At 39.3% G+C, this 25,101-nt stretch overlaps 1 protein-coding gene across 1 annotated transcript in view; it reads left to right on the forward strand.

The window, feature by feature from the left end:
* Positions 1 to 25,101, forward strand: part of LOC107596897 (fibrinogen C domain-containing protein 1-like) — a 123,395-nt gene that overhangs the window by 60,429 nt on the left and 37,865 nt on the right. The window contains exons 2-4 of the mRNA XM_016287756.1: positions 6,308 to 6,787; positions 15,278 to 15,437; positions 18,248 to 18,384. Coding sequence (XP_016143242.1) covers positions 6,308 to 6,787; positions 15,278 to 15,437; positions 18,248 to 18,384 — 777 coding nt within the window. The remainder of the gene's footprint in view (positions 1 to 6,307; positions 6,788 to 15,277; positions 15,438 to 18,247; positions 18,385 to 25,101) is intronic.

Genomic DNA, 25,101 nt, shown 5'->3' on the forward strand with positions numbered 1-25,101 from the left:
GTGTGTGTGTGTGTGTGTGTGTGCGTGTGTGTTATCCCGCTCTATGCGTGTGTGTATTATCCATAGACTGTATGGTATTATCCCGCTCTGGGTCGCTCGCGGCCCATGTGACTGCTCCATTCATATACCATTCAGGCTCATCGGAACAGCAAAGTCCACTCAAAAATCAAGCTGACAGGAAACATCGATGTAGTACACTATTGTTTCTGTCTGCAATAGCCCTACTGAGTTGTAACATGGTGTGGTATATGGGCAACTCTGGTAACGCTGCCCTCTCATTCATTGATCTGCTAACCGTATATATTTTTACATTTGACCTTATTTGTATATTTGTATAGTTGTATTTTGTATTTAATCTGTATTTATGTTATCTGTATGCACCAAGGGTCTGAGAGTAACGCAATTTAAATTCTCTGTATGTATGTGCTGTACATGTGGAAGAATTGACAATAAAGCAGACTTGACTTGAGCGCGGTGTACAGCCCACACGCTTAAAATGGTGACCGCCATTACAGTAAGGGCAGCCGAGGGCGTCAGGACCTCTAGGACGGTTGGGCTAGAGAGCACTGATGTTATGGGGATGCCCCCAACTCGCACCAACATCAGAGGTCGGTCCATCACACTGACAATCAGACCTTTCAGTCCAAGCCCAAGCGCTGCGTCTGACTCAGGCATGGCGGCCATCTTGGTTAGGGAATTAGGCGTGGCGGCCATCTTGGCCGGGGGACTCAGGTGTGGCGGCCATCTTGGCCGGGGGACTCAGGCGTGGCGGCCATCTTGGGCGAGGGACTCAGGCGTGGCGGCCATCTTGACTGGGGACTCAGGCGTGGCGGCCATGTCATGACGAGACTCTGGAAGATCAGCTGAGATGTGATGAGACTCTAGAAGGGTGGCCTTTTTGCGAAGAGACTCTTGTGTGGCGGCCATCTTGCAACGAAGCTCTTCAATGGTGGCCATATTGTGAAGAATCTCCTGAGTGACCGGCATGATGTGAGCAGGCTCTGGCTTGGCAGACGTGACGTGAAGAGGGCTTGGCGTAGCAGACATGACGGGAGCAGGCTCTGGTTTGGCAGGCGTGACGTGAGCAGGCCCTGGGGTAGCAGACATGACGTTAGCAGACTCTGGCTTGGCAGACATGATGTGATCAGGCTTTGACTTGGTAGATATAACATGAGTAAACTTTGACTTAACTGGCATGAAGTAAGCAGGTCCTGGAGTAGCAGGCATGACGTGAGCAAGCTTTGGCGTGGCAGACACTACGTGAGCAGACTCTGGCTTGGTAGGTGCTGCGGGACTGTGGGTAGCATCATCCACAGTTCCCACAGTGAATGGTGATCCACTCAGCAGTATGGCATAGTCTATATATTCGGCAAGGGAGCAGTGGACCTTTCCCCCAGGAAGCTGGGAGCAAATGGACTCATTAAGACCCACCCGAAAAATGTCCTTTAACGCCACATCATTGAAGTCCACTAAATAGCACAAACCTCAAAAGTCTTCCACATAGTCCTCTATGGTCGACTTCCCTGACGAAGGCTCAGAAGGCGAACAACTGCTGGGTTCATTATTTGAGGTTGTGTATTCTGTAACGATTCAGTCCACTGAAAGCGAGTGTAGTGAGAACCCATATGCAGTTTATTTACAGACGTGATCCAAAATACAAACATAATCCGAGTCTAGAGACACAGACTTGACTTGACAAGGCATGAACAGACTTGACTAGGCATGAACAGACTTGACGAGGCATAAACAGATTAAACTCACCGACATCAGGTTACAACTTCAATACACGACAAGGAACAACGACAACATGATGGCTACTTATAGCAGACAAAGAGGGTCACATGACAAGAACAAACCAATGGGAACATGACACATGAACCAAAGAACAAATCAGAACATAACACACAGACAAGGGAATCACATGACAGAACAGGAAATTAAACTAAGATCATGAATACAAAGCAAAAGACATGAACACCAACACAACCAAAAACAAACCCTGACACCATCTTTGGATATTTGCATTTTAACGCGAGTTCAACCATCATTTGGCCGCGGGATACCAAGGCAGACTTTGCAGTATCTGCAGTGTGTAGCGTCTGCGTAAAATCATGCATGATCTTTAGGTGTTTATGGCTTAAGAGACCCCTTTTAGCCTTTTGACATTTGCATATAAATTACAGTTCTGGTCAGAGATGTTATGTTTGTATAGGGGTTTTAAATTGCCAAATGGTTCCTCGCTGTCAAGAAGATTCTAACCAGCCCCCACTATCATCTCCCCCATCTGACTTCAAACACTGTCCAAAAGAGCTGAAAATGGCCAGGCAACTGGGCCTGGCTGGCCAAGTAAACTAACACACACACCAAATTCCTTGAAATTATATTGTCTGCTCGGTGGACGGACAGATCAAATAATTGTAATATTGATTCTGCTACAGTTAATTCGAAGAAATAATCTAAATATTTATTATGAATCATAACCAGTTATAGTTCGTCATAAATATTCCCCTTTTTAGAGCTAATAAATCATAAAAACCCTTACAAGTGTCAAAGGCGGGAAAACAAAGCCAGAATGCAGTTAATGCGGTTTGCCTTGGTATTAGCTTGGATTTTGTAGTTACTGCAGTTTTGACACTCTTGTTTCTCTGAAACGGGACAAAATTGAACCAGGAAACTGTCACAAGACAGAACAGATGTCACAAAGCCCATTTTAGGACTTAACTCACTTTTGGCCGGATGTGTATTTACTGCGTTTGCCTTTGGACGGCATATTCATCAAAACGCCACTCTCGCACACACACATTTGGCTTATATTCTGCATTTCATCATATTCTTCCCTGTATGTCAGGCCTCTTATGGATTCATCTATCTCATATCCACTGAAGTGTCGTTGCTTTCTGAATATTTTATGCAAAACTATTTATTTATTTTTTAGTTTTTTTTGCAGAAACACCCTTCATCTGTCTGGGCTTTAAATTTAAAATTCAAGTGAATGCACCAGTGTGTGGGAGAAAACATACCTCGCACATAGAAATGCTCAGTGTAGCCTATTTATGGTGTTGTTTGTGTTTAGAATATCATGTGTGTGTCTGTGTGTGAGAGAGGTTTGGAAAAGGGACAAAGACAGAGAGAGAGAAAGACACTCTGAGAGATACTCAGTTCTGAAGTTGTTGCAGTCTTCACTCAATAAAATACAACAAGCAAAAATAGCTATCAATCTACTGAGGCTCAGCTGGAGAGAATCAGCAACAGAACATGGAAGAGAAAGCAGTCACAATGACGGTTGATCTGCAGGGAAAATGGCTCATACTGTATAGTCCATCTATCAATACTGCCTTCAACCTTTTGAGAGTTTGCCGCATGAATCTGTTTTAGCAGTTTTTCATCTAGATGAAACAGCTGTTCAAAAGGAAACTGTCCAAGGAGCATTACTGGATTGAGTTCAATTGGATTACATGTAGAATTTAAGCGCATCAGTCATACCTGTTAAATAAAATAACATTTGTCCTTCAGTATGAACAGTTGGCTTGAATAAATTTGAAGTATCAGATATCAGTGAATTATGAAGGACCTGGAAAACTATTTTAAATAATGCCTGGTTTGTTTTATCTTGCCATTCATGCTGGCATCATAGTTTATTATTATAAACATTTGATGGAAACTACATTTAAATGCATTTGAATAATAATTTAAATAATGTAAATCCAAATGAACATGTCAATAAAAATATTAATACAATTGTAATACATCTAAATGCATGTTAATAATGATATTATAGTATATTATGAATATTATAAAAATGAACACAATTTAACAGTTGTTGTTCATTGTTAGCTCATGATAATACATTCACTTATTAATGTATTATTTTGTAACCCCTATTTCTGTCCTTGGAAAGCTTGGGGAAAAAACATACTTGCTTGACAGAATACCAAAACCATACACCTGTGTCAGAAGTAATTCTGTGAAGGATAGACTAGTGTAAATAACAAAATGTATGCAAAAGATTCTGTGTGGTTTGATCTTATTTAAATCATACCAGCAGCTTATCACATCTAGTGCCTCGACATGTTCCACCAGCCCTCAGAGATGGAGGAGGGAAGATCTCTGGTATCTCTGAGTAAACTGTTCACTGAAGTGCTTCTCCGAAATCTTTTTATTAGAGTCGATCGTAAAAGCCAACTCGTAAAGCAAGCCATTAACCACCCATGAGTATAGGCCAATGCCAGTGTGGCTGTTTAGCATATTTATGAACAGGAAGGTTTGGGAAAAAAGAGAACATATGTGTACACGCTTATTCAGGAAATTGCATATTTTACACAGAGAGCACACCTCCACTGCAAGTCCATCCTTGCATGCACACACACACATGTCCAGACTTCACACACACACATTTGTTTGGATGGTAAACTTAAAGTGGCTTAATTTTTTCCCATTAAAAGGAGAACCAGAGATGGAGAGCTGAGTTTATTAACTGCGCAAAATGTGTAATGGAGTGAATGGATAATGCACATTGACAGCACACACTCACAAACGTGGTGCCTATGTCTGGTTCTGAGATTCAGATTTGTGAGAAGGATTTCTCTGATGAAGAACCCGTGATTACCAAATAAAGCTTCACACAACAATTTTTGATCCATTGACATCTATTCATACCAGTGTGAATGTGAAAACACGAAAAACAAACTTTAAATCTGCAAGATTACAATACAGTGGAGTAGGTTGCATAATTTTACTTTCTGATGTATTATATGCTGAGTAGATTGCTAACAAATTGTAGTCTGTTACTGATTCCAAATTACATGACAAAAATTGTAGTTAGTAACGTGATCAATTACAGTACACATTTTAGGAAATATAATCAGACTACTTTAGATTACTTTTGACCTAATTTGTTTATCACATTGATTTAAATAGGGTAACATTGTACCATATTGATATAAAAACACTAAGATTAAGAAAATATATTCCATTTGTTGTAATTAACAACATGAAATGCATTAAACATTACGTCAAGGTTTCCCAAACTGGTGTTCCTAGAGGAACTGCAGGGGGTTTGTGAGTATAATGAAAAGCTAATGATTGATTAAATCATGAAAATTGTAGAATTAAAATAAATAATTTAAAAATAACATCAATCAAAATAAAACACTTATTAAAAAATGAAATATTTTAATTGTTTACCAGTATGTCATGTGACCATTAACCAACGTCAGAACTGTGAACATGAAAATATGATACTTATTTATTAAAATACTTATTTTAAAGTTTCAGTGGTACTTCAAGTAAATATATTATGTAAAAGAGGTTCCGATGACAGAAAAGTTTCGAAATCCCTGCATTACTGTGCATGTAAATAAGATATAATGTGAATTTTTGCAATTTAATGTGTTTGAAAGACAAAAGCCTTCTAAAGACATAGTAATAGATAGTTAAATAATCCACTCAGTAATAATTTACTAATACTAATGTTAATTAGTAGTTGATGCAATGTTAAAACACTTAAACCTGAAATGATTTTTGTAAATCCAGTGGTCAAATGCTGTGTAGCCATCTAACTAGTGACCGGTCTTTGTGTGAATGTACACAAAATTTAAAAGATAAAAAAGAGGAATTTACTGAGACTAAATAAATTATGAATAATTTATTGCTATTGTGAGACTGATATGTTATCATGTAATCAATAAAAAGTAGCTGTAGTCTGATTACGAGTATTTTAAAATGTAAATAAATCTAATTACAAGTAATTTTTGGAATTTGATTATGTAATCCAGATTACATGTAATCAGTTGCAGTTGCATGTAATTAATTTTGTTAAATTATGACACTGCAGAGTGTGGCATGATATTACGAAATTTTGCCATTTTATAGTTATGATTTTTATTAATAGAAATAATAATACATGCTTACATTTTTTGTAGCCCTTTTCTCAGACTTAAATTACTTTACAGAGATTCTTCATCATATAATCTGATTCAAATATACAGAGAAGAGCCGAGAGGGGAAAAGAGGGTTGTTTGTGTTTGCAAGAAAAGAGGAACTATGTGACTAAAAGTAAGTATTATTAGAGCAAACAGATGATGCTCAAGCCAAGTTGTGAAAGGAGAGGAGAGCAGGGCCAGGAACACCTCCATCTCTCTTTCCTTGTCTTTCCTGCAGTTGTGTCAGACTGCAGTATTATCCCCGACGGGCTTTAAAAAGCACTTTCTGTTCTGCAGAAATGGTAATGATGATTATGATGTTATGATGACTTCAACTCTCTTTGTCTCTCTGTGTCTTTTTTTCCTCTGTCTCTGTCTGTCTGCAGAGGATGAGTTGTAGCTATCTGCTATGTACCATCCTTCTCTTCGTGGCTGTTCTGCTCGCAGTCACAGTGACGGGAACCATTCTTCTTATGAACCACTACCAGGCTCCCCCCATGTCGGACGGCCCACCTCATATTAGCACCAATCAGGACGAAGCCAATGCATTGGTGACAGTAGAGAGGGGTGATGGATCACGCATCAATATCTTCATCGACCCCAACTGCCCTGATTATAACAGTAATTTCCTGCGGCTGGAAGGCGTGCAAACGTCTTTGCTGCATTCACTCACCGACCACGATACGGATCTCAAGTCCGTCAAAGGTCAGGATCGAGCGCTATTGGTCAACTTGGCAGAGGAAGTTGCTAAGCTGTCTGCCCACGCGGGACAGCTGAAGATGGACTATGAGTCTCTCAGAAGAGGACAAAGCAACCTGGGACAGGACCTGAATACACTGCAGACTGAACAGAGCAGACTTATACAGGTAATGGCGTACAGATGCACACATATGCAGAACAGCTGCATCTTCAAAGGTACATACATGTGGGTAGTTGACATAGCATGGCCATATTTCTTTCTTTTTTTAAATATTTTTGGTTAAAATTTACAACAAAATGTGTATATGTTTGGTTCTATCGCAGGAGTTTTTCACCTTTTTAAATCACGCTTTTGTCTTCACTAACTCATTTTTGTCATCATGCAGTGTGATGAATTAACTTTTGAATCGAATCAATTAATATGTGGCCTTAAAAGCTGCATGCATAATAATAATCATAATAATGCTATTCAGAATAGTTTTTGCTGTTGCATAGCATGTCATAACTCTTTACAAAAGTATACCCATTTACTTTTGACATATTAATAGTAATAGTTATTTTAAAGTATCGGTAGTTATTTTTTAACAGTTCTTCTTCGAATTGTGTTATAGGTGCAATAACTTAGATTAATATGTCAACAGTGGTGCACCAAAAAACTAAAATCACTGTTACAATACAGTCTCTTCTACATGAGCAGATCTGAGCAGGTGTGACTTCAGCTCAGCAGTAGCTTTTGTCAAATCGTTGAATTTCTGGGAAATGGACAGAATCCATAATAAATGATGTTTCGGGGAGAATAATGCTGCGTTAACACTTGCTATGTTTCCCTGAGTCTGAACCTCAGTTCAATTGCCACCCCGCTGGTCTGTTCTCACAATTTATACTGTCTCAAACAGTGGCTCATTTGCAAAATGCTTTTGTCATCAATGTAGGACCCATTGGAAGCTGTTTATCACCATCTCCAGCCAGTTTGAAATCTGAAAGCTAGTAATGGAGATAAATGTTCTCTGAAATAGTCCTTATATATCAGAAGCGAAAGTTTCAATTGAAGTTTCAAGGCACAGAAGCTGCATATGAATTACGTATACCACAGAAAGGTTCATTTACATTTAATGCTGTACAGAGGTGACATTATCAGCAGAAATTGTGTAATGAAATTCATATTTTAAATATGAAATTATTTTAAAGTTAAATTAAATTAAATTAGAAATTAAATTAGAGATAATACAAATTATTTATTTTTTATTATTTTTCTTTATGAATATTTGGTTGGTTGGTTTGTTTATCATTATTGAATTTAACTGTTTATGATATAATATGAACACTACCAATCAAATGTTTGGGGTTGGCAAGGTTTTTTTTTCTCTCTCTCTCTTCTGCTCACCAAGGCTGCATTTATTTGATCAAAAATACAATAAAAAAATAAATATTGTGAAATATATTTATAATTTAAAATAACAGTTCTATTTTAATATATGTTAAAATACCTTCCAGTGATAGCAAATTATTATTTTTTTTCCATTAAACAAAACATACTGACTTTACAGTTTACATATGAAATGTTTAAATGTATACTCCATCCTTACAATTCCACAGTTTAAGGCTTTTTAAATTCATTTTTACATAGAATTTACTCATAGCAGTTTTTGTATGGCTGTGTAAAACACCTTTATTTGGTTTCAATGTCCATCATGTGTCAAAGTGCAACATATTTTTTTATTTGCAGTATATTGAAATTGTCCTGCACGATTCTTTATAAGTAGAATTATTTTTGTTGCTCCAGGGCATTTTATGAATGTGTTGGCTTTCACATTGGCATCCTGTAACATATTATACTCAGACTGCATTATGCACGGTTCTAGTGTTATAGTCACATACACTGTGTTATTGCCAGCTGAGGATGGAGAAGGCTGATATGAGGACATTGATACACTATATGGCAACTGCTGTACCACTTCTTCCTCTATAGACTACAGTTTCAGGGCTGGGGAACAGCAGATCCTGCCTGTTTTTCAGTGTTAAGTGAATTACCACTGAGTTAAAGCCTGACTTTAATCTGAATTACGAAGGTTTAAGGTTTAGGATTAACACCATCTCTCCCTAACCACGAGTTACTGACAAGCTCCAACACACCAAATCTGTCAAACAAACACACACAGATGCACACACGCTGACAAACACACACAGCAGGCAGGAGTGAAAGAGAGTTGTTTATCACTACCAAACACCTGTGCAACAGAGAAAAGCGTTAGCGAAATCCCCCCCTGAATAGAAAATAATCCTCCGTTTTCTGATAACTTTTAGACAGCAATGGTGACCTGTGTTTGAGTGTGTGTGTGTGTGTGTGTGTGTGTGTGTGTGTGTGTGTGTGTGTGTGTGTGTGTGTTGTGAGGGGTCTTTCTGTTTCATACTTTTTTTTGGTTGAGCTTTGATACAGTTTGAATGAATAGATGGATTTGTGAAATCTGGAAAGGAGCACAGAAAGCAACACTCAGCACAGGCTTGAACCGCAACTGAAGAGTGAAGAAAAAGAAGCAGAAGAGGGTGTGCATCCCTAAATTTATCAAACCTTATTAAGGACACTTATACCTGTAATTATCTCCCTTTGCATGAAAAATGAAACACAGACAGTTCCCTTGTCACAGATTAAACCCAGTTTGGTATTAAATTGTAATGCCAGTTTAATTGTTAATTTGTGGGGAAACTAGCTCTGATAGTGCACCGAGGTAAGGTTACAGGTTACACATGATAGCATTTTAGCACATACGCTCCATGAAGCGATATGCGCACGAAGACGGAATGTAACTCCACCTCCCCCTCAGAGAGTAAATTGCATCACCTATAAAAGTGAGAAATATTGGTGAGGAATGAAAGCATTGAGCTATGTGTGAATCTATTTTAGCTCTAGTGGCATTTTAGCTTCAGCAACTATTCTGTTTACACTCTGCCATTAAAGGAAGTAATTCTGCACTGTCAATCAACTCAGTAGTACAACCATCTCACTGATATAACCCTGAAAAAGGCCTTTATCTAAAGGTTACCTCATATGGGCTTTACACTGTTAGTGCACTAGCATGTGTGTGTTTGCGTCATGTGCAAGTGTTTAAAGTGTCAAACCAACCATGATCTATAGGGTCCAGTGCACTAATAGTCAAGGGTTCCAGAGAACATCATTTGGTGTGGTGCAGTCTATTAGTAATGGTCCTGTCTGTTTTCCTGTCCCATGAGAGGAATTTGATTCACTGTATCCAAAAGACGCAAGAGAGAAGTGTGTGTTTTGTTGACTCCTGAATTCATAGAAATTGACATCAGGTCAAATCGATCAGTAAGACTTTATTTTTGTAAGAAATTACGGTTTATTTAGCAAGGTTGCATTACATTAATCAAAAGTAATAGTAAATACATTTATAATGTTATGAAACATTATTATTTCAAATAAACACTGTTCTTCAGAACTTTCTATTGCTGGAAAAAGTACCATAGTTTCCACAAAAATATAAGCAGCACAACTGTTTTCAACGGCAGGCGGGCTTGACTGAGGAACTCCTCAGGAGTACAATCAACAGTCTTTTAATTCGCAAAGCACAAGGGTAATCCAAACACAGGAGTGAGGAATGACACATGTACGGACAAAGTAGACCCGACAGGGAAGAGACGCACAGATACGGAACTCAAATACATGGGATAATTGGGGAAACACAGGTGCATAGGATAAGGCAATCAAACTAAACAAGAACAGGAAAATGACCATATATGGAAAACCAGTAACTATGACAGGGTGAAACAAGGAAAAACAAGTCCAAAACACTGGCATATAGTATGTACACAAAAACTTTTATTTTGCATACGATTAATTATTTGACAGCACTAATATATATATATATATATATATATATATATATATATATATATATATAGGGCTATGAATGACTTCTGATTTTTTTAAAGTCGACTTTTATGTGATGAAAGTCGAGTCGAAGTTGACTAGTCGCTGATGACATCATTAATGAACAAATAAGTCTGGAGCTGAGACAAACACTTTGTGCACAGCTATGGCATATGATACTGCGCTGCCCACATGGTTATTGCTCCTATAACAGCTCATTTTTATCAGTTTTTTAGTCTTTGGTTCGTTATTTCTCACAGATTTCTGCACGTTCTAAATCAGATACAGATAAAGTAGCACAGTAAAGATTACATTCATATGAATGCATTACTAGTAGTGAAGCTGTGGGAATAGTTATTAAGAAATATATGCGTGAACTTTTCAGTTTCTAAGCTATTTTATTGAGAAATCACAGAACAGTGTTGACAATACATTTCCACGCTGAATGATTCTGTGTGTGCGCGATCTGCGCGTGATGTACGAGCAGGAGTGCCGCTAAAGGGGGGAAAGTTAGGATGATTCTAAGGGCCCACACACTTTTGGGGCCCCCAGAGATCTGATTTATTAGTAGTAACAGTAGTAGTAGTAGTAATGTAATAGAAATTATAAATGTATCTACCAAAGAGTTACAAATAAAACAAAATTACGGCTTATTTGTGCATTTCCGGCAAAATTATCTCCCCCCATTCACTGCATGGTTTCGTCCCGTCCTATGTAGCCTAGAGTCACTGAGTGAGATCAGATGGTAAACTGTCAAATTAGAGAAGATATCTTTGAGTTTGAGGGGGGCACACCGAGCCGGACGATTTGGTCAGTCGCACTTTTAAACACATTTTAGTTTTGCTATAGAAAATCTACAAATTCACACTCTGATTACACAGAGCAGCAGCAGGAAGCGAGTGAGGTTGTCATGGTAACCAGACACACCGCAGGCGAATTACGGTTTCACTTCTATTTTGCCACACTGAACTTAGCAATAAACACGTTGAAAATAATACACAATAAACATGTCTGTTAAAATGATCTTAAAGGAGGCTTTTATTAAGCAAATCAAGGAGTTAATTACTCATCAACTCTTTTAAAAAAAAAAAACTTTAGCTGGGTTTCCACAGGCAGGGTCACAATTATCTACAGTGTATGAAGCTAAAGGTTTTTGGTTAAAGGTTCATAATGTAGAACATTTTTAACATTGTATGCTGTATGTGCATAGGTAGCTAGCAAACAAGGATTACAGCTGTTAAGCTAATAGTCACATTTAGCTGAGTACGATCATGATTGAGAAATGTTGGATACTGCTGGAAATGCTGCTATGGGGTATCCTATTTATTATTTTAGGATTTTTTTTGTTTGCCCCAGTGAAGCATTAGGTTGTCATGGTAACCAGACACACCGCAGGCGAATTACGGCTTCACTTCTATTTTGCCACACTGAACTTAGCACTAAACACGTTGAAAATAATACACAATAAACATGTCTGTTAAAATGATCTTAAAGGAGGCTTTTATTAAGCAAATCAAGGAGTGAATTACTCATCAACTGTTTAAAAAAATAATAATACTTTAGCTGGGTTTCCACAGGCAGGGTCACAATTATCTACAGTGTATGAAGCTAAAGGTTTTTGGTTAAAGGTTCATAATGTAGAACATTTTTAACATTGTATGCTGTATGTGCATAGGTAGCTAGCAAACAAGGATTACAGCTGTTAAGCTAATAGTCACATTTAGCTGAGTACGATCATGATTGAGAAATGTTGGATACTGCTGGAAATGCTGCTATGGGGTATCCTATTTATTATTTTAGGATTTTTTTTGTTTGCCCCAGTGAAGCATTTCTTCTTAAAGGAGGCTTTTATTAAGCAAATCAAGGAGTGAATTACTCATCAACTAATCCAACTCATCAAAAAATAATACTTTAGCTGGGTTTCCACAGGCAGGGTCACAATTATCTACAGTGTATGAAGCTAAAGGTTTTTGGTTAAAGGTTCATAATGTAGAACATTTTTAACATTGTATGCTGTATGTGCATAGGTAGCTAGCAAACAAGGATTACAGCTGTTAAGCTAATAGTCACATTTAGCTGAGTACGATCATGATTGAGAAATGTTGGATACTGCTGGAAATGCTGCTATGGGGTATCCTATTTATTATTTTAGGATTTTTTTTGTTTGCCCCAGTGAAGCATTTCTGTTAATATAACTGATTAAGTAGTCAAACTCATTCCTTATTCCGTGTGGTGCAGAAAGTCTATGTCCATAGAAAAGGTTCTGAATTAATTATGTTACTGATACCTAATGGTCAAAAGCAATAGCAAAAGTAATAGGTCAGTATTATTAAATTGCAGACAAAGATTTTGATTAGCTAGGTTGGCTTGCACACTATATTGCCAAAAGTATTGGGACACCCCCTTCTAATGAACAGGTTTGACTACTTTAGTAATTTCCATGAGTACAAATCTTAATGTTTAAGCATATAATGATATTCTAGGGAATTGTGTGCTTCTAATTTTATACCAGTAGTTTGGACAGGACCCTTTTCTATTTTAACACGACAATGCCTCTGTGTATAAGGCAAAGTTAAAAAAGAAAAATAAAATAAAAAGATTGATTCAGTCAGTCTGGAAGAACTTGACTGGTCTGCAGAAAACAAAGTCCTAATCCCAGCTGAACACCTCTGGTATGACTTTAAATGCAGACATTGAGCCAAAAACTCATCACTAAACACCAATGACTTGTACATACATATGGACAAATGTATTGGGACACCCCCTTCTTTAGAACAGAAAAAGGCACTTCCAAAATTGTGGCAACAAATATGGAAACATAATTCATGTATTTAAAATTTGTATTTTCAGTTTTGGAAGTGTCTAAAATGATCCTCAAGGTCTGCATTTAAAGTCACACTAGAGGTGTTCACATGGGATTAGGACTTTGCTTTCTGCAGACCAGTCAAGTTCTTCCACACTGACTGAATCAATCTTTTTTTTTTTTTATCCTTGCCTTATACACAGAGGCATTGTTGTGTTGGAATAGAAAAGGGGCCTGTTCAAACTATTGGTATAAAATTAGAAGCACACAATTCCCTAGAATATCATTATATGGTTAAACATTAAGATTTGTACTCGTGGAAATTACTAAAGTAGTCAAACCTGTTAATTAGAGGGGGGGGGGTCCCAATACTTTGGGCGATATAGTGTATATTTGGTGTGGTAGGGGGCCCAAACTCATATTCTTTCATAGGGCCCAAAATTGCTAGTGGCGCCCCTGGTCCAAATACACACAAAATGACGTCAAAATTGTTGTCCTCGCGAGTATCCTCATAAGCACTGTCGGTTGTATCTTAAGTTAACTGACTGAATCAATCTTTTTTTTTTTTTATCCTTGCCTTATACACAGAGGCATTGTTGTGTTGGAATAGAAAAGGGGCCTGTTCAAACTATTGGTATAAAATTAGAAGCACACAATTCCCTAGAATATCATTATATGGTTAAACATTAAGATTTGTACTCGTGGAAATTACTAAAGTAGTCAAACCTGTTAATTAGAGGGGGGGGGGTCCCAATACTTTGGGCGATATAGTGTATATTTGGTGTGGTAGGGGGCCCAAACTCATATTCTTTCATAGGGCCCAAAATTGCTAGCGGCAGCCCTGTGTACGAGCTACTGTCTGTAGCCAATGTCTGTGCGTTACAGTGCAGCAGCGCATTAGATTAGAATGGCAGCATGCATAGACAGTGTGTCCTGTACAAATGTGTACTTGTCCTTTAAAGATCACTGTACAGGACACATTGTTGAGCTGCAGGCGAGGACGGGACACTCATTTATTATGTTGAATGTGCCTCACAAACAATGAAACAAGCACAAGCTCATGCTCACAGAAACACAGAGGGTTTTCCATCTAAAATGGGTCAGATCTCTTAAGTTTATGGGGGAAAGGCACACATACGTATGTCAGTGTGTGTGTTTCTTTCAATAGTCTTATTTCTAGGTAGACAAGCAATAGCAGATTCAGCTCACTGCCTCAAGCAGAAAATCACACCATAAATCTGGCACAAAGACCTTTACAGCTCTATTGCATGTCAAGCATTTGAGCTGAAATGACAGCTAGCCTTATGGAACCTGTCTCCCAGACTGATTTTGCCTTCTCATGGGCTACAAGGGATTTTTATTTTCAGTGGACAATAAGCTGCTCACATCAATGGTTCAATGCGTTCTATATGTCCAGGAAATTAACCTATAGATTTCCCATAAGTTAAAGCCATCAAAAAAAGATCTACACTTGGCAAAATATTTGTTTTCTGTTGTGCTGCAGAGCTATAATTCAACATTTTGCTGTCCAAGTCACTAAACTAAATCTCAGTATAGAAGAGATTGCATATTATAGACAATGGCTGATATGCTTTTGGGTAATGGAACCTTGTAGATTTATCTTGAGATAGTAAACATTAAATATAGATGGGGTCCAAAACATGATCACTGTTATTCCAGACCTTTACCAGACTTCTGTAGAGCACAAAATAAGTTATTTTGAAATTATTTAATGCAAGTCAGAATGGTTTTTATTTTCTATATTCTTTTCTATAAAAATCATACTGGATTGAGTAAATGATGACAGAAGTTTTATTTCCTCTAAAAATTCAAAAATGTCGTAAGCTGAGATCCACCGCACTGATCTGATTGAATGCACATGTCTGTTGCCTGCAGTCTTTTTCTGGCTAGTTGCCTTGTTAGCTCATGCTGTCAGTGTAATAGTTCTTGTTTGTGTATGTGTTGCAGCTGCTGTCCGAGAGCCAGATTAACATGGTGAAGGTGGTCAACTCTGTGAGCGATGCTCTAAACGCCATGCAGAAGGAAACTGGAGGTCTGAAGGCCAGAGTGAAGGCTGACCTGCAGAGGGCGCCAGTCAGAGGAGTTCGCCTTAAAGGCTGTGCTAATGGTAGGGGATCCAGCCTCCCTGACCATCTCTTTTATTTAACATTTTTGGGGTTTTACCTCTCTGTCTGTTGTCCATTTGCACCACTATATAATATACACTATTTTAAAGTTTGGGGTTGTTACAGTAAAATAGTAATATTGTAAAATATTATTACAATATAAATTATAATTTTAAAATGCAATGTATTCCTGTGATGACAAAGCTGAATTTTCAGCAGCCATTACTCCAGTCTTTAGTGTCACATGATCCTTCAGAAATCAATAAAATGTGCTGATTTGGTGCTCAAGAAACATCTCTTAATATTATCAATTTGAAAACAGTTGTACTGCTTAATATTTTTGTGAAAACCATGATATTAATCAAATAATAAGAACAGCATTTATTTGAATCATAATTGTTTGGAACAATGTAAACATATTTGCTGTCACTTTTAAAGGGGTCATCGGATGCAAAATTCACATTTACCTATTGTTTGAACATAAACAGTCCGCTATTGTTTGGATGCGGAGCATGGGTAGACAAGAATGGCTCCTAAGCGATCGAGGTGTTCTGTTGTTGGATGTAATAATGAACATAGTAGTCGTCATTTACTCCCGACATCTAAGCCGCTGAAGATGCAGTGGATTACTTTTGTTTTTGAAGGGAATGCGCCCCCCGATCTACCTAAATGTAGTGATGGGACGATTGATACTGAGGCTCCGAGGCTCCGATGCTCCGACGCAGTTTTCAAAGCACGATTGTATCACACACTGAGCCGATGCATGTATCGAAATGACAATACCATGTGATTGATGACATTTGAAGCTTCGAATGTCATGCAGTATCGGAAGGTCGGGACAGCTGGTTTGAAAAAAATCTGCGCTTCGCATGACTCTTGTGTTTGTCTTTACATTGACTTGGTTGTGTGTGTGTGTGTGTGTGTGTGTGTGTGTGTGTGTGTGTACACTTATTTGGAATTCAGTAGAATAGTTTAGAATAACCTCAACACCAGACAGAAACTGAATGCACGTCACACCTCTTTTGCATTTTATCATGTTCTAGCTGGGGTCTCAGAGACCCCGAACAGCCAAAATGTTTTTGCTACTACTCACGTCAATTATTAATTATAATCACACACTTGTATATTTTATACTATTGATTAATAGGTGAATCCATTGACCGGACTACACATGACACGAGTTGGCACTGATTAAAAACTTTTTCAAACCATCCTCTGCTCTGCGATGTTTCGTTAGATAGGCTGGCGAAACCGAGTCTGACCACCAGATGTCGCTAATGCGCACTGTGTTAAAATGCTACAGCACAATTTAATGAAATCCTCAAACGTTTCAGAAAGCCTCGGTTTCCCATCACTACCTAAATGTGTTTATGTTCAATCATTTGTGATCCAGCTTCACCTACAGAAGAAGTGATTATAAAGGTTTTTTATGAATGAACCAGCTAGTTAGCAAGTTTCGTGGCTAAATGCGGGTAAAGTAAACAGTACGGCTCGTCAACCCAAGGAAGAGAGTGGCGGAGTGAGCCGAGCTCATTAGCATTTAACGGAACATGCAACTAAACGGTTTGCTGTTTGCAGAGTTGTTTTTGACAAGGTAAAAAGGGTGATGTTTTACACTACCATAGAGAAAATTGAACCAAAGCATGTTATAGACTTTTCATTAAGACCCTAAAGAATCATATCAACTTGTGGAAAATGGGCATCCGATAACCCCTTTAAGGCATCCTTGCAGAATAAAAGTATTTATTTCTTTAAAAAAAACTAAAAAAACTTACTGACCCCAAACTTTTTAACGGTTGTGTATGTTTCATTGTTAATTCACATGTCCCTCATCCTTCCAAGCATCCATCCATCCCTCTCTTCATCCCAAGGAGTCCAGATTTTTGTTGGCATCTTTCACTTCTGAGAACCATTCAATTTAACTGGCATGCAACATATGTATTGCTATTATTTCATTGCATTATAGTAACTAGTGACAAGTTCTTTTTTGGAGACTCTTAAAAGTATGAAATGGACTTTTTCCCTATCATGCTTTTGACATCACAGCTAATGATAGTTGCCAGTGAGGAGTCAAATTCAGAAAAGCATAGTAGCATACTCTCTACTATGTTGAGTAGTCACATGACATTTTTTGCTCAGGTGATTGGCTTTGAAAGTTCAATGGTCCGTTGAGCAACGATTCAGATGCAGCTCATGTACTCTGACATCAATTCAGAATCACAAGCACTTTGGTCCCCTGAGCAGAGGCGCTCTGATCCTCCTCTCACTGTTGACTCATTGATTCTCAATCGAAAGAACATCAGACAATTTCACGGAAAACTGTGTTTAAAAAGCGCACATAACTATTGTCTTCTTTTTGTGCCCCCGCTGATCTGAATTCTCATTAGTCGAGTCGCTGGAAGCCGAAGGAAAGTGTCTGTACTTAAATTGTGCTCTCGGGAGGCCTAATGTGTCTGAAAGCATTTTACCACTTTACTTTTAAGGACTTGATGTGTCTGCTGGAGCCACAGGTGTGGCTTGTAATGAACCTCAGTATGGAGCAGACACTTGTATGCAAGTGTGTGCCAGTGAAGGGGAGAGTGTTTTCTATAATCAGGGAAAAGGATCGCTCTTTTGGGAACAGAGACCAGTAAACTGAGAAGCACCAGCTGCCTTGAAAAAACCTGTGCAAAATTATATTGGCTAACCTATAGCAATATTCCTTTGGTCATTAAATTAGCCTTGGCCTAGTTTAGCTATTTGCTATCTTGTAATCATCTAGTCTTTGTGGTTTTTTGTGATTGACTCTCTCTTTCTCTCTCTCTCATTCAAGGCTCCCGTCCACGGGACTGTAGTGATATATATGCTAGCGGTCAGAGAGAAGATGGCATCTACTCTGTTTTTCCCACTCATTATCCCGCCGGCTTTCAGGTCTACTGTGATATGAGCACGGACGGAGGTGGCTGGACGGTGAGTCACATTACCAAACATGCATATTTGCTTGTGTGAGTTTGTAGTATTGTGCACCTTCTGAAGAGTGATTCATTGGTATTGGTGGTATCACACCAAAGTAAGGCTTTTATTTTTTTTTAAATGTGAATGAAATAGGGGGGAAAGAGAGAAAAGCAATGTGGTTCAGGAGTCTTAATACATGTATTTACACACATGGGGAAGAATAGCCTTTACATAGATAAGATGTGATGTCGGATTGTCAACTATGTTGATTGAAACTAATCTAAATGTTGAGGTGGGCATGTCCTACTAATTGTTTAAGGTGGTTAGGACTAGCACAAATAAGCCACTTACTCATGAACACTTGCCAACATAAACTTTAGGGATTTACCCCAAAATGAAATGCACCTTCATGTAGTTCCAGAATTGTATGACTTTCTTTCTTCCGTGTAACACAAAAGATGTTTTCAAAAATGTATCGGTGTTTTTCTCTATACAGTGAGAGTCAATGGGGACCACTGTAGTTTGGACCCCAATGATCTTCATCAGTCAGAATAGCTTAATTTGTGTTCCTCAGAAGAAAGAAGTGCATACAGATTTGGAACAACATGAAGTATGTAAATGATGACAGAAGAAAGAAAATCATAGGCATGGAACAACATGTGTGTGACTAAATGACAGGAGTTTATTTTGTTTAACAATGCATACACAGATTTCTCAAACCAAAAAAAGATCATTATTTATTCAATCCATCACATCTCAAGCTGTCTGCTGTGCTTTTCCCTCTATTTTAAATCTAATTTTAAAACCCAGATTGGGGTAGGCTAAAAGCTATATGATATCATATAAAATTGTTTGCATCTAATCTCTCAAAACAACCATGTACTGTAGCACTTATCCACTGTCTGGTTGAGTAATGACATGTAGATGTACAGCTATCTTTATTGAGGTACTTTAAAGAAGGAGGTTCAAAGTTGCTGTCACATTTAACTGCTTAAAATTATGAAACATATTGTGAAAGCACAGATTGATATTATGTTGATGATATGATCCTGATGATGAGGGTCGTTATTCTGATTACTCCAGGTTTTGAGATTGTGTATCCACTGGGGTCTCCCTGTGTAGGATAGAATCCTGCTGACTACGGAGGCTGTTCTTTCCTGAACTTTTCTTTAGGGATCAATGACATCTGCACGAGCATCTATCTGTCTGTATACAGTATCACATTCTGAAGTCATTGGTCTATATGTAAATATGTACAGCTCACAGAACTGCAGAATATGGCACATTATAATAAGTGTTTTGAGGACGTGAGAACATGAGAGAGAAGCAATAGGAAAGACAGTTTCTTCAGATGTGGCAGCAGCACAGATGGTTTCTCTCTGCCCTGTTCCAGCAATCATTGAGTGTGCATGGGCATATTGGAGTGCACTGTATATGGAAGAGAGTAGAATCAGTGGCATCATAGAATGAGAGAGATAAGAGAAAGATGTTGAGAGGAAATGGCTTGAGGCGAAAGAGGGTGCATGCAGTCTGTCAGGCTATTAGTTCTTCATAACTGTCCCACTTTCTGTTGCTCAAGAGACTGTTGCAACTAGGAAAGAAGACACCCACAGTCATAGTGTGTGTGGGGTGTGGGGAGGGGTTGTACTGGTGTTTGTGTATATTGAGGGGAGACTAATGAAATGTACAAATGAAATGAGCCAAAGAAGCGAAGAACAAGATGAGAGAATGAAGAGATTTAGATACACTACCTTCCAAAAGTTTTTTTTATTTTTTATTTTTGGTGAAAGACATTAATACTTATATTTAGCAAGGACACATTAAATTGATCAAAAGCAACAGTAAATACATTTATAATATTACAAAAGATTTCTATCTAAAAATGCTTTCTTTTTTAACTTTCGATCACCAAAGAATCCTGATTCTGACCAAATTCAGCTTTGAAATCACAGGAATAAATTACTTAAATATTCAAATGTATTCAAATATAAAACAGTTATTTTAAATTCTAATAATATTTCACAATATTGTTGTTTTTAATCAAATAAATGCAGCCTTAATCTTTCAACGGTATTGTTCCTCTTCAGGAACTCGAGCTGTGTCGGAAAACGCTAGGGGAACGCCCTTCACCGTGACGGGCTCTGAAACTCATGTGTAATCAGACGAATAGATGGGCGAGACGTCACGGCGGGTGACGTAATGACCAGGAAGCTATAAAAGCACATGCGGTGAGACCAACGCCAGCTTTTTGTCATTCAGCAAGCGCTCTGTGAGTGTGTCAGTTGTGAGTCTTATTTGGTGTTGTCTCTCCGCGCCACCAAGGAGACCACCCGTGCCATTGGCAGGTCTATGGCAGCTATGGTGGCAGCAGAGAGCTATCTATGGCTGACCCTGTCAGATATGAAAGAGAGAGACAGGGTCTGCCTAATGGACGCCCCGCTCGCGCCTTCTGGCCTGTTTGGCGACGCCGTCAATTCGGTCGTCGACAGGTACCAGGAGGCTCGTAAGCAGGCGGCGGCGTTCCAGCGGTTTCTCCCTCGCCGCTCTCTAGCTCCAGGGACTGCTGGGCGAGAGCAGCCCCCTCCGGGTACCAGCTCCGAACACAGGGGCGCGCAAAAACAGAGCGTGGCCTTGCGTGCTCTAGGCGACGCTCGAGGTCAGGGGCCTCTAAGGCTAAGCCGGATCTTCGGACCGTACTTCAGTCTAAGAGGTCCTCGGCCAAAAAGTCCTAACGCCACTGGCCCAGGATGTATGAGGGCAGTCCCCTCTGGGGTCCGGGTGTCCGTCTCGCCTCAGTGCCCTCAGGAGATCGGACTCCTAACCCTGCCGGAGTTACAGGGCGCAGCGGTCTCCCGCGAGCGCCACTCTCAGTCACCGCCCGGCAACGTAGCGGTGCTAAGAGCCTCGCCACCTCCGCGGAGGTCTCTAGAGCAGCAGGTTCGGTTGTTCCCTGCCGGTTCGCCGTTACAGGGCACCGAGCCGGCTGCTCGTATTGCACCAGAGATCAGTCTCGAGAGACTGATTCCCTTAGTAGACTTTTTGGCAGCGTGGAAACTACTGCCAAACGTGTCTCAATGGGTCCTGCACACTGTAGAGAGAGGCTACAGAATCCAGTTTGGTTCTCCTCCGCCTCCTTTCAACGGGACTTCTCCCACGCTGGTTATGGAACAGGAAGTAGTGACTCTTTTGAGGAAGGAGGCCATCGAGCTGGTCCCTCCTCATGTGAGGCAGTCCGGGTTCTACAGCCGGTACTTCGTAGTTCCAAAGAAGGATGGGGGGTTGCGTCCGATTTTAGATCTACGTCACTTGAACCGCTCAGTCATGAGACTGAAGTTCAAGATGCTTACTATAAAGCAGGTCGTGTCTCAGATCAGGTCCAGGACTGGTTTGTCACGATCGATCTAAAGGACGCGTACTTCCATGTATCCATCGTTCCCAGTCACAGGGAGTTCCTGAGGTTTGCTTTCGGGGGCAAAGCGTACCAATATCGTGTTCTTCCTTTTCGGCCTTGCACTCTCACCCCGCACTTTCACAAAGTGTGTGGATGCAGCCCTGGCTCCGTTGCGACTCCAGGGCATCCGCATACTGAATTATATCGACGATTGGTTGATCTGCCAGCGCTTGCTTCATTCCTGGAGCTGGCGTTGGTCTCACCGCACGTGCTTTTATAGCTTCCTGGTCATTACGTCACCCGCCGTGACGTCTCGCCCATCTATTCGTCTGATTACACATGAGTTTCAGAGCCCGTCACGCTGAAGGGCGTTCCCCTAGCGTTTTCCGACGCAGCGTCTCGTTCTCTCGAGGAACTAGGGTTACATACGTAACCTGAGACGTTAATGCAGAATAGGAGTAATTTCACTCAGGCTATCAAACTTTTGGAGATCAATTTTGAAAGCCAATTTATCAAAAAAAAAAAAATGCTTAAGAGACAGAAAGGCATTAGTTTTGATATTGAAGATGGCTTTAAAATAATGGTCCAACCCACATTAATTAATTTCTTCAAATTGTCAACAACAGAAAAATATGTATGCAATAATGTGACATTTGAAAAAAAAAAATCTTAGTGTGCTCTCACAAAAAAACCTAGAAACTGAAATTAAATTAATTTATGTATGAACTAAGATTGTGTTCCTCTAGTATAAAAAAAAATACTATGGCACAATTTATTTAAAATACATTTATTTCATACTAAGTATATGTAACGAATCATTTCATGAGGAAATATGAATAATTAACCATAACTAGTTATAATTAATTATTCATATTTTAGATCCGCTGTAGATATTTAGCTGACCTCTCAGGGTCAACTGTCTTGTCAATTCTAAGAACGCTTCAAATCTATTGACATATTTATTGACATATCACTTAATTAAATAATAATTAAACTTTATTTGGAGTAGGTCTATTTCTTTATTGCACAATGCACTTTTCTTAATACTATGCCTAAAATGAGTTTTAATTTCACTATTAATAAGGATTGCATGGTGTCTTTAAATGCAAGATATTTAAAGTGTACCTGAAGTACACTACTTCCTCAGCACTACTTCCACACAATTAAAGTGCATTAAGCATAAAATTATTTATCTAGATTTAGACTTTAAGTTTACCAGTTTAGTATACCAAAAGTGCAATTGCAGGGTATTTTTTATTTTTTTAAACACATAAATATGTAAAATATATTTGCAGTATATTTAGCACAAAATAAATGTATTTCAAATATATTTAAGTAGCCTATATTTTTTTCACTTGGGTCACTCAACTCATAATGACCTTTATTTCCATTCCCGGCTTTCGTTTACAGTAACTCTGAATATATCTTTTGTCTAGTTAACTGCGTGTGTATGCGGATATGAGCCATAATTGTGGGCTTGATCTGCCGCTGTTGTTCCAGTACTATCATTTGTGATGTTCAGTACAAAAATGGGTCATCCTTTTTCACCGCTTTAAACTTAAACAGTCCTCCAAAACACACACTGCCTTCCTATTACAGACTGTGCATTCACAATACACAGGGAGTTTAGGATGAATTCCACCCACTCAGATCCATTTTTTTTACATCTAGTAATTGATTGCATCTGTTCGCAAAGTCATGCACTGTCCAGATGACGTAGCTTACAGTGAAGCGTACCACCGCTACAACAAATTGAAATTGAAATGGAAGAATTTATAGACTGAGCCACTTTGAGCCTGTGCAGTGACCTACAGCTTTGCTTTAATATCAGAATGAGACCTCTCAATCCTCTCGTTCTTTACAACGCATTTCCTGCCCTCGTCCTTTTGTTGCCTCTTGTTTTAATTTCGGCAGGGAGCATGACAGAAAAGAGAGAACACTTCTTTCTGCCAGACACCGTGAGCTCCTATAAATAGGAATGACACTTTTTTCCTCAGCATTAATGCTAAACAGAGAGAGAGAAAAGGAGCAGAGATGCAGGTAAAAAAGGTCCCCATTTCTTTGGGTAAAACCAAGCAGAGTTGTTTTTTTTAATTGGTAAGGCCAATTACATGGCCATACACACACACACACACACACCTAAAGGCCTTTCCACACTGAGTGCTAAAAAGCTAAACAAATATCGGACGTGATGACGCGCTGGAATAAAACAACAGATTCCTATGGATGCTTCCACACAGACTGTGCACATTCGCACACCGAAAATGCTAATGTTTTTTTTTTAACTTGTCCAACGAATCTTTTCAGTTTCGCAAAGCGAAAACACGGGCCGTCCAATAAGATTTGAGCATTACATCACGTGCCCGGAGCAGCTGCTGTTGCACAAAAAGGCAAGAGTGGTGGCACTCTTTTGAAAACCAGTTTAAACTACTGTCAATTCAATTCAAGTTTATTTGTACAGCGCTTTTCACGATACAAATCATTGCAAAGCAACTTTACAGCAAATTAAGTTTCTACAATATTTAGTGGTAGCTTATCAGTGGTGATTATCAATTAATGTACATATGGCAGAAATGTACGGAAAAATCAATTAAAGACGTAATCAAACAGACAATGAACACTATTAACAGCAATTATTATATGATGCAATCAAACTTATACCAAAATGTGGTAGTTCTGTAAGTTGTTTCAGGGTTGGCATCATCTGAGGTCCTCTGAGGGGTTGGCATCATCTCTTCTGTGTTCTGGGTCCAGACTGAAGCTTATGTAAATCCTAGTTCCTCTTCAGGAACTCGAGCTGCGTCGAGAACGCTAGGGGGAACGCCTTCAGTGACCCATACTCTGAATCACATGTGAAATCAGTCCAATAGCTGAGCGGGATGTCACGGCGGATGACGTCATGACCGGGAAGCTATAAAAGCACGTGCGGCGGAGCCAGCGTCAGCTTTTCTGTCATTCAGCGAAGCGCTCTGTGTGTGTCAGTCATATTTATTGTTGTCTGTCAAAAGTATATAAGCTCCAGCTATGTCTAAGCTCATGCAAGGACAAAGCATTTCAAGGGCGAGAGCAAGCCACGTTGTAGGTTGTGTGTTCCGCCATGCTCAAAGATAATGTTATATCACGAGTGGGGACACGCACAGCCTGTGCGTGGTTTGCTTAAGCGCGAAGCATAGTTGTTACTGCCTTGCTTCGCTCTCAGAGGGCTCTCTTTGAGGAGGGAGCCTTCACTAGCGTTCCTCGCGGTGCCGGCCCCGCTTTCACCGAGGCAGAGCGGCGGCTGTGCTCGTGGGTTTCGCGTATGGATCTGCTAATCACCAGATCCGGCGCCCACTCTCGGGGTT

The sequence above is a fragment of the Sinocyclocheilus grahami genome, unplaced genomic scaffold (assembly GCF_001515645.1).
Source record: "Sinocyclocheilus grahami isolate Dianchi unplaced genomic scaffold, SAMN03320097.WGS_v1.1 scaffold12.1, whole genome shotgun sequence".
Lineage (NCBI taxonomy): Eukaryota > Metazoa > Chordata > Actinopteri > Cypriniformes > Cyprinidae > Sinocyclocheilus > Sinocyclocheilus grahami.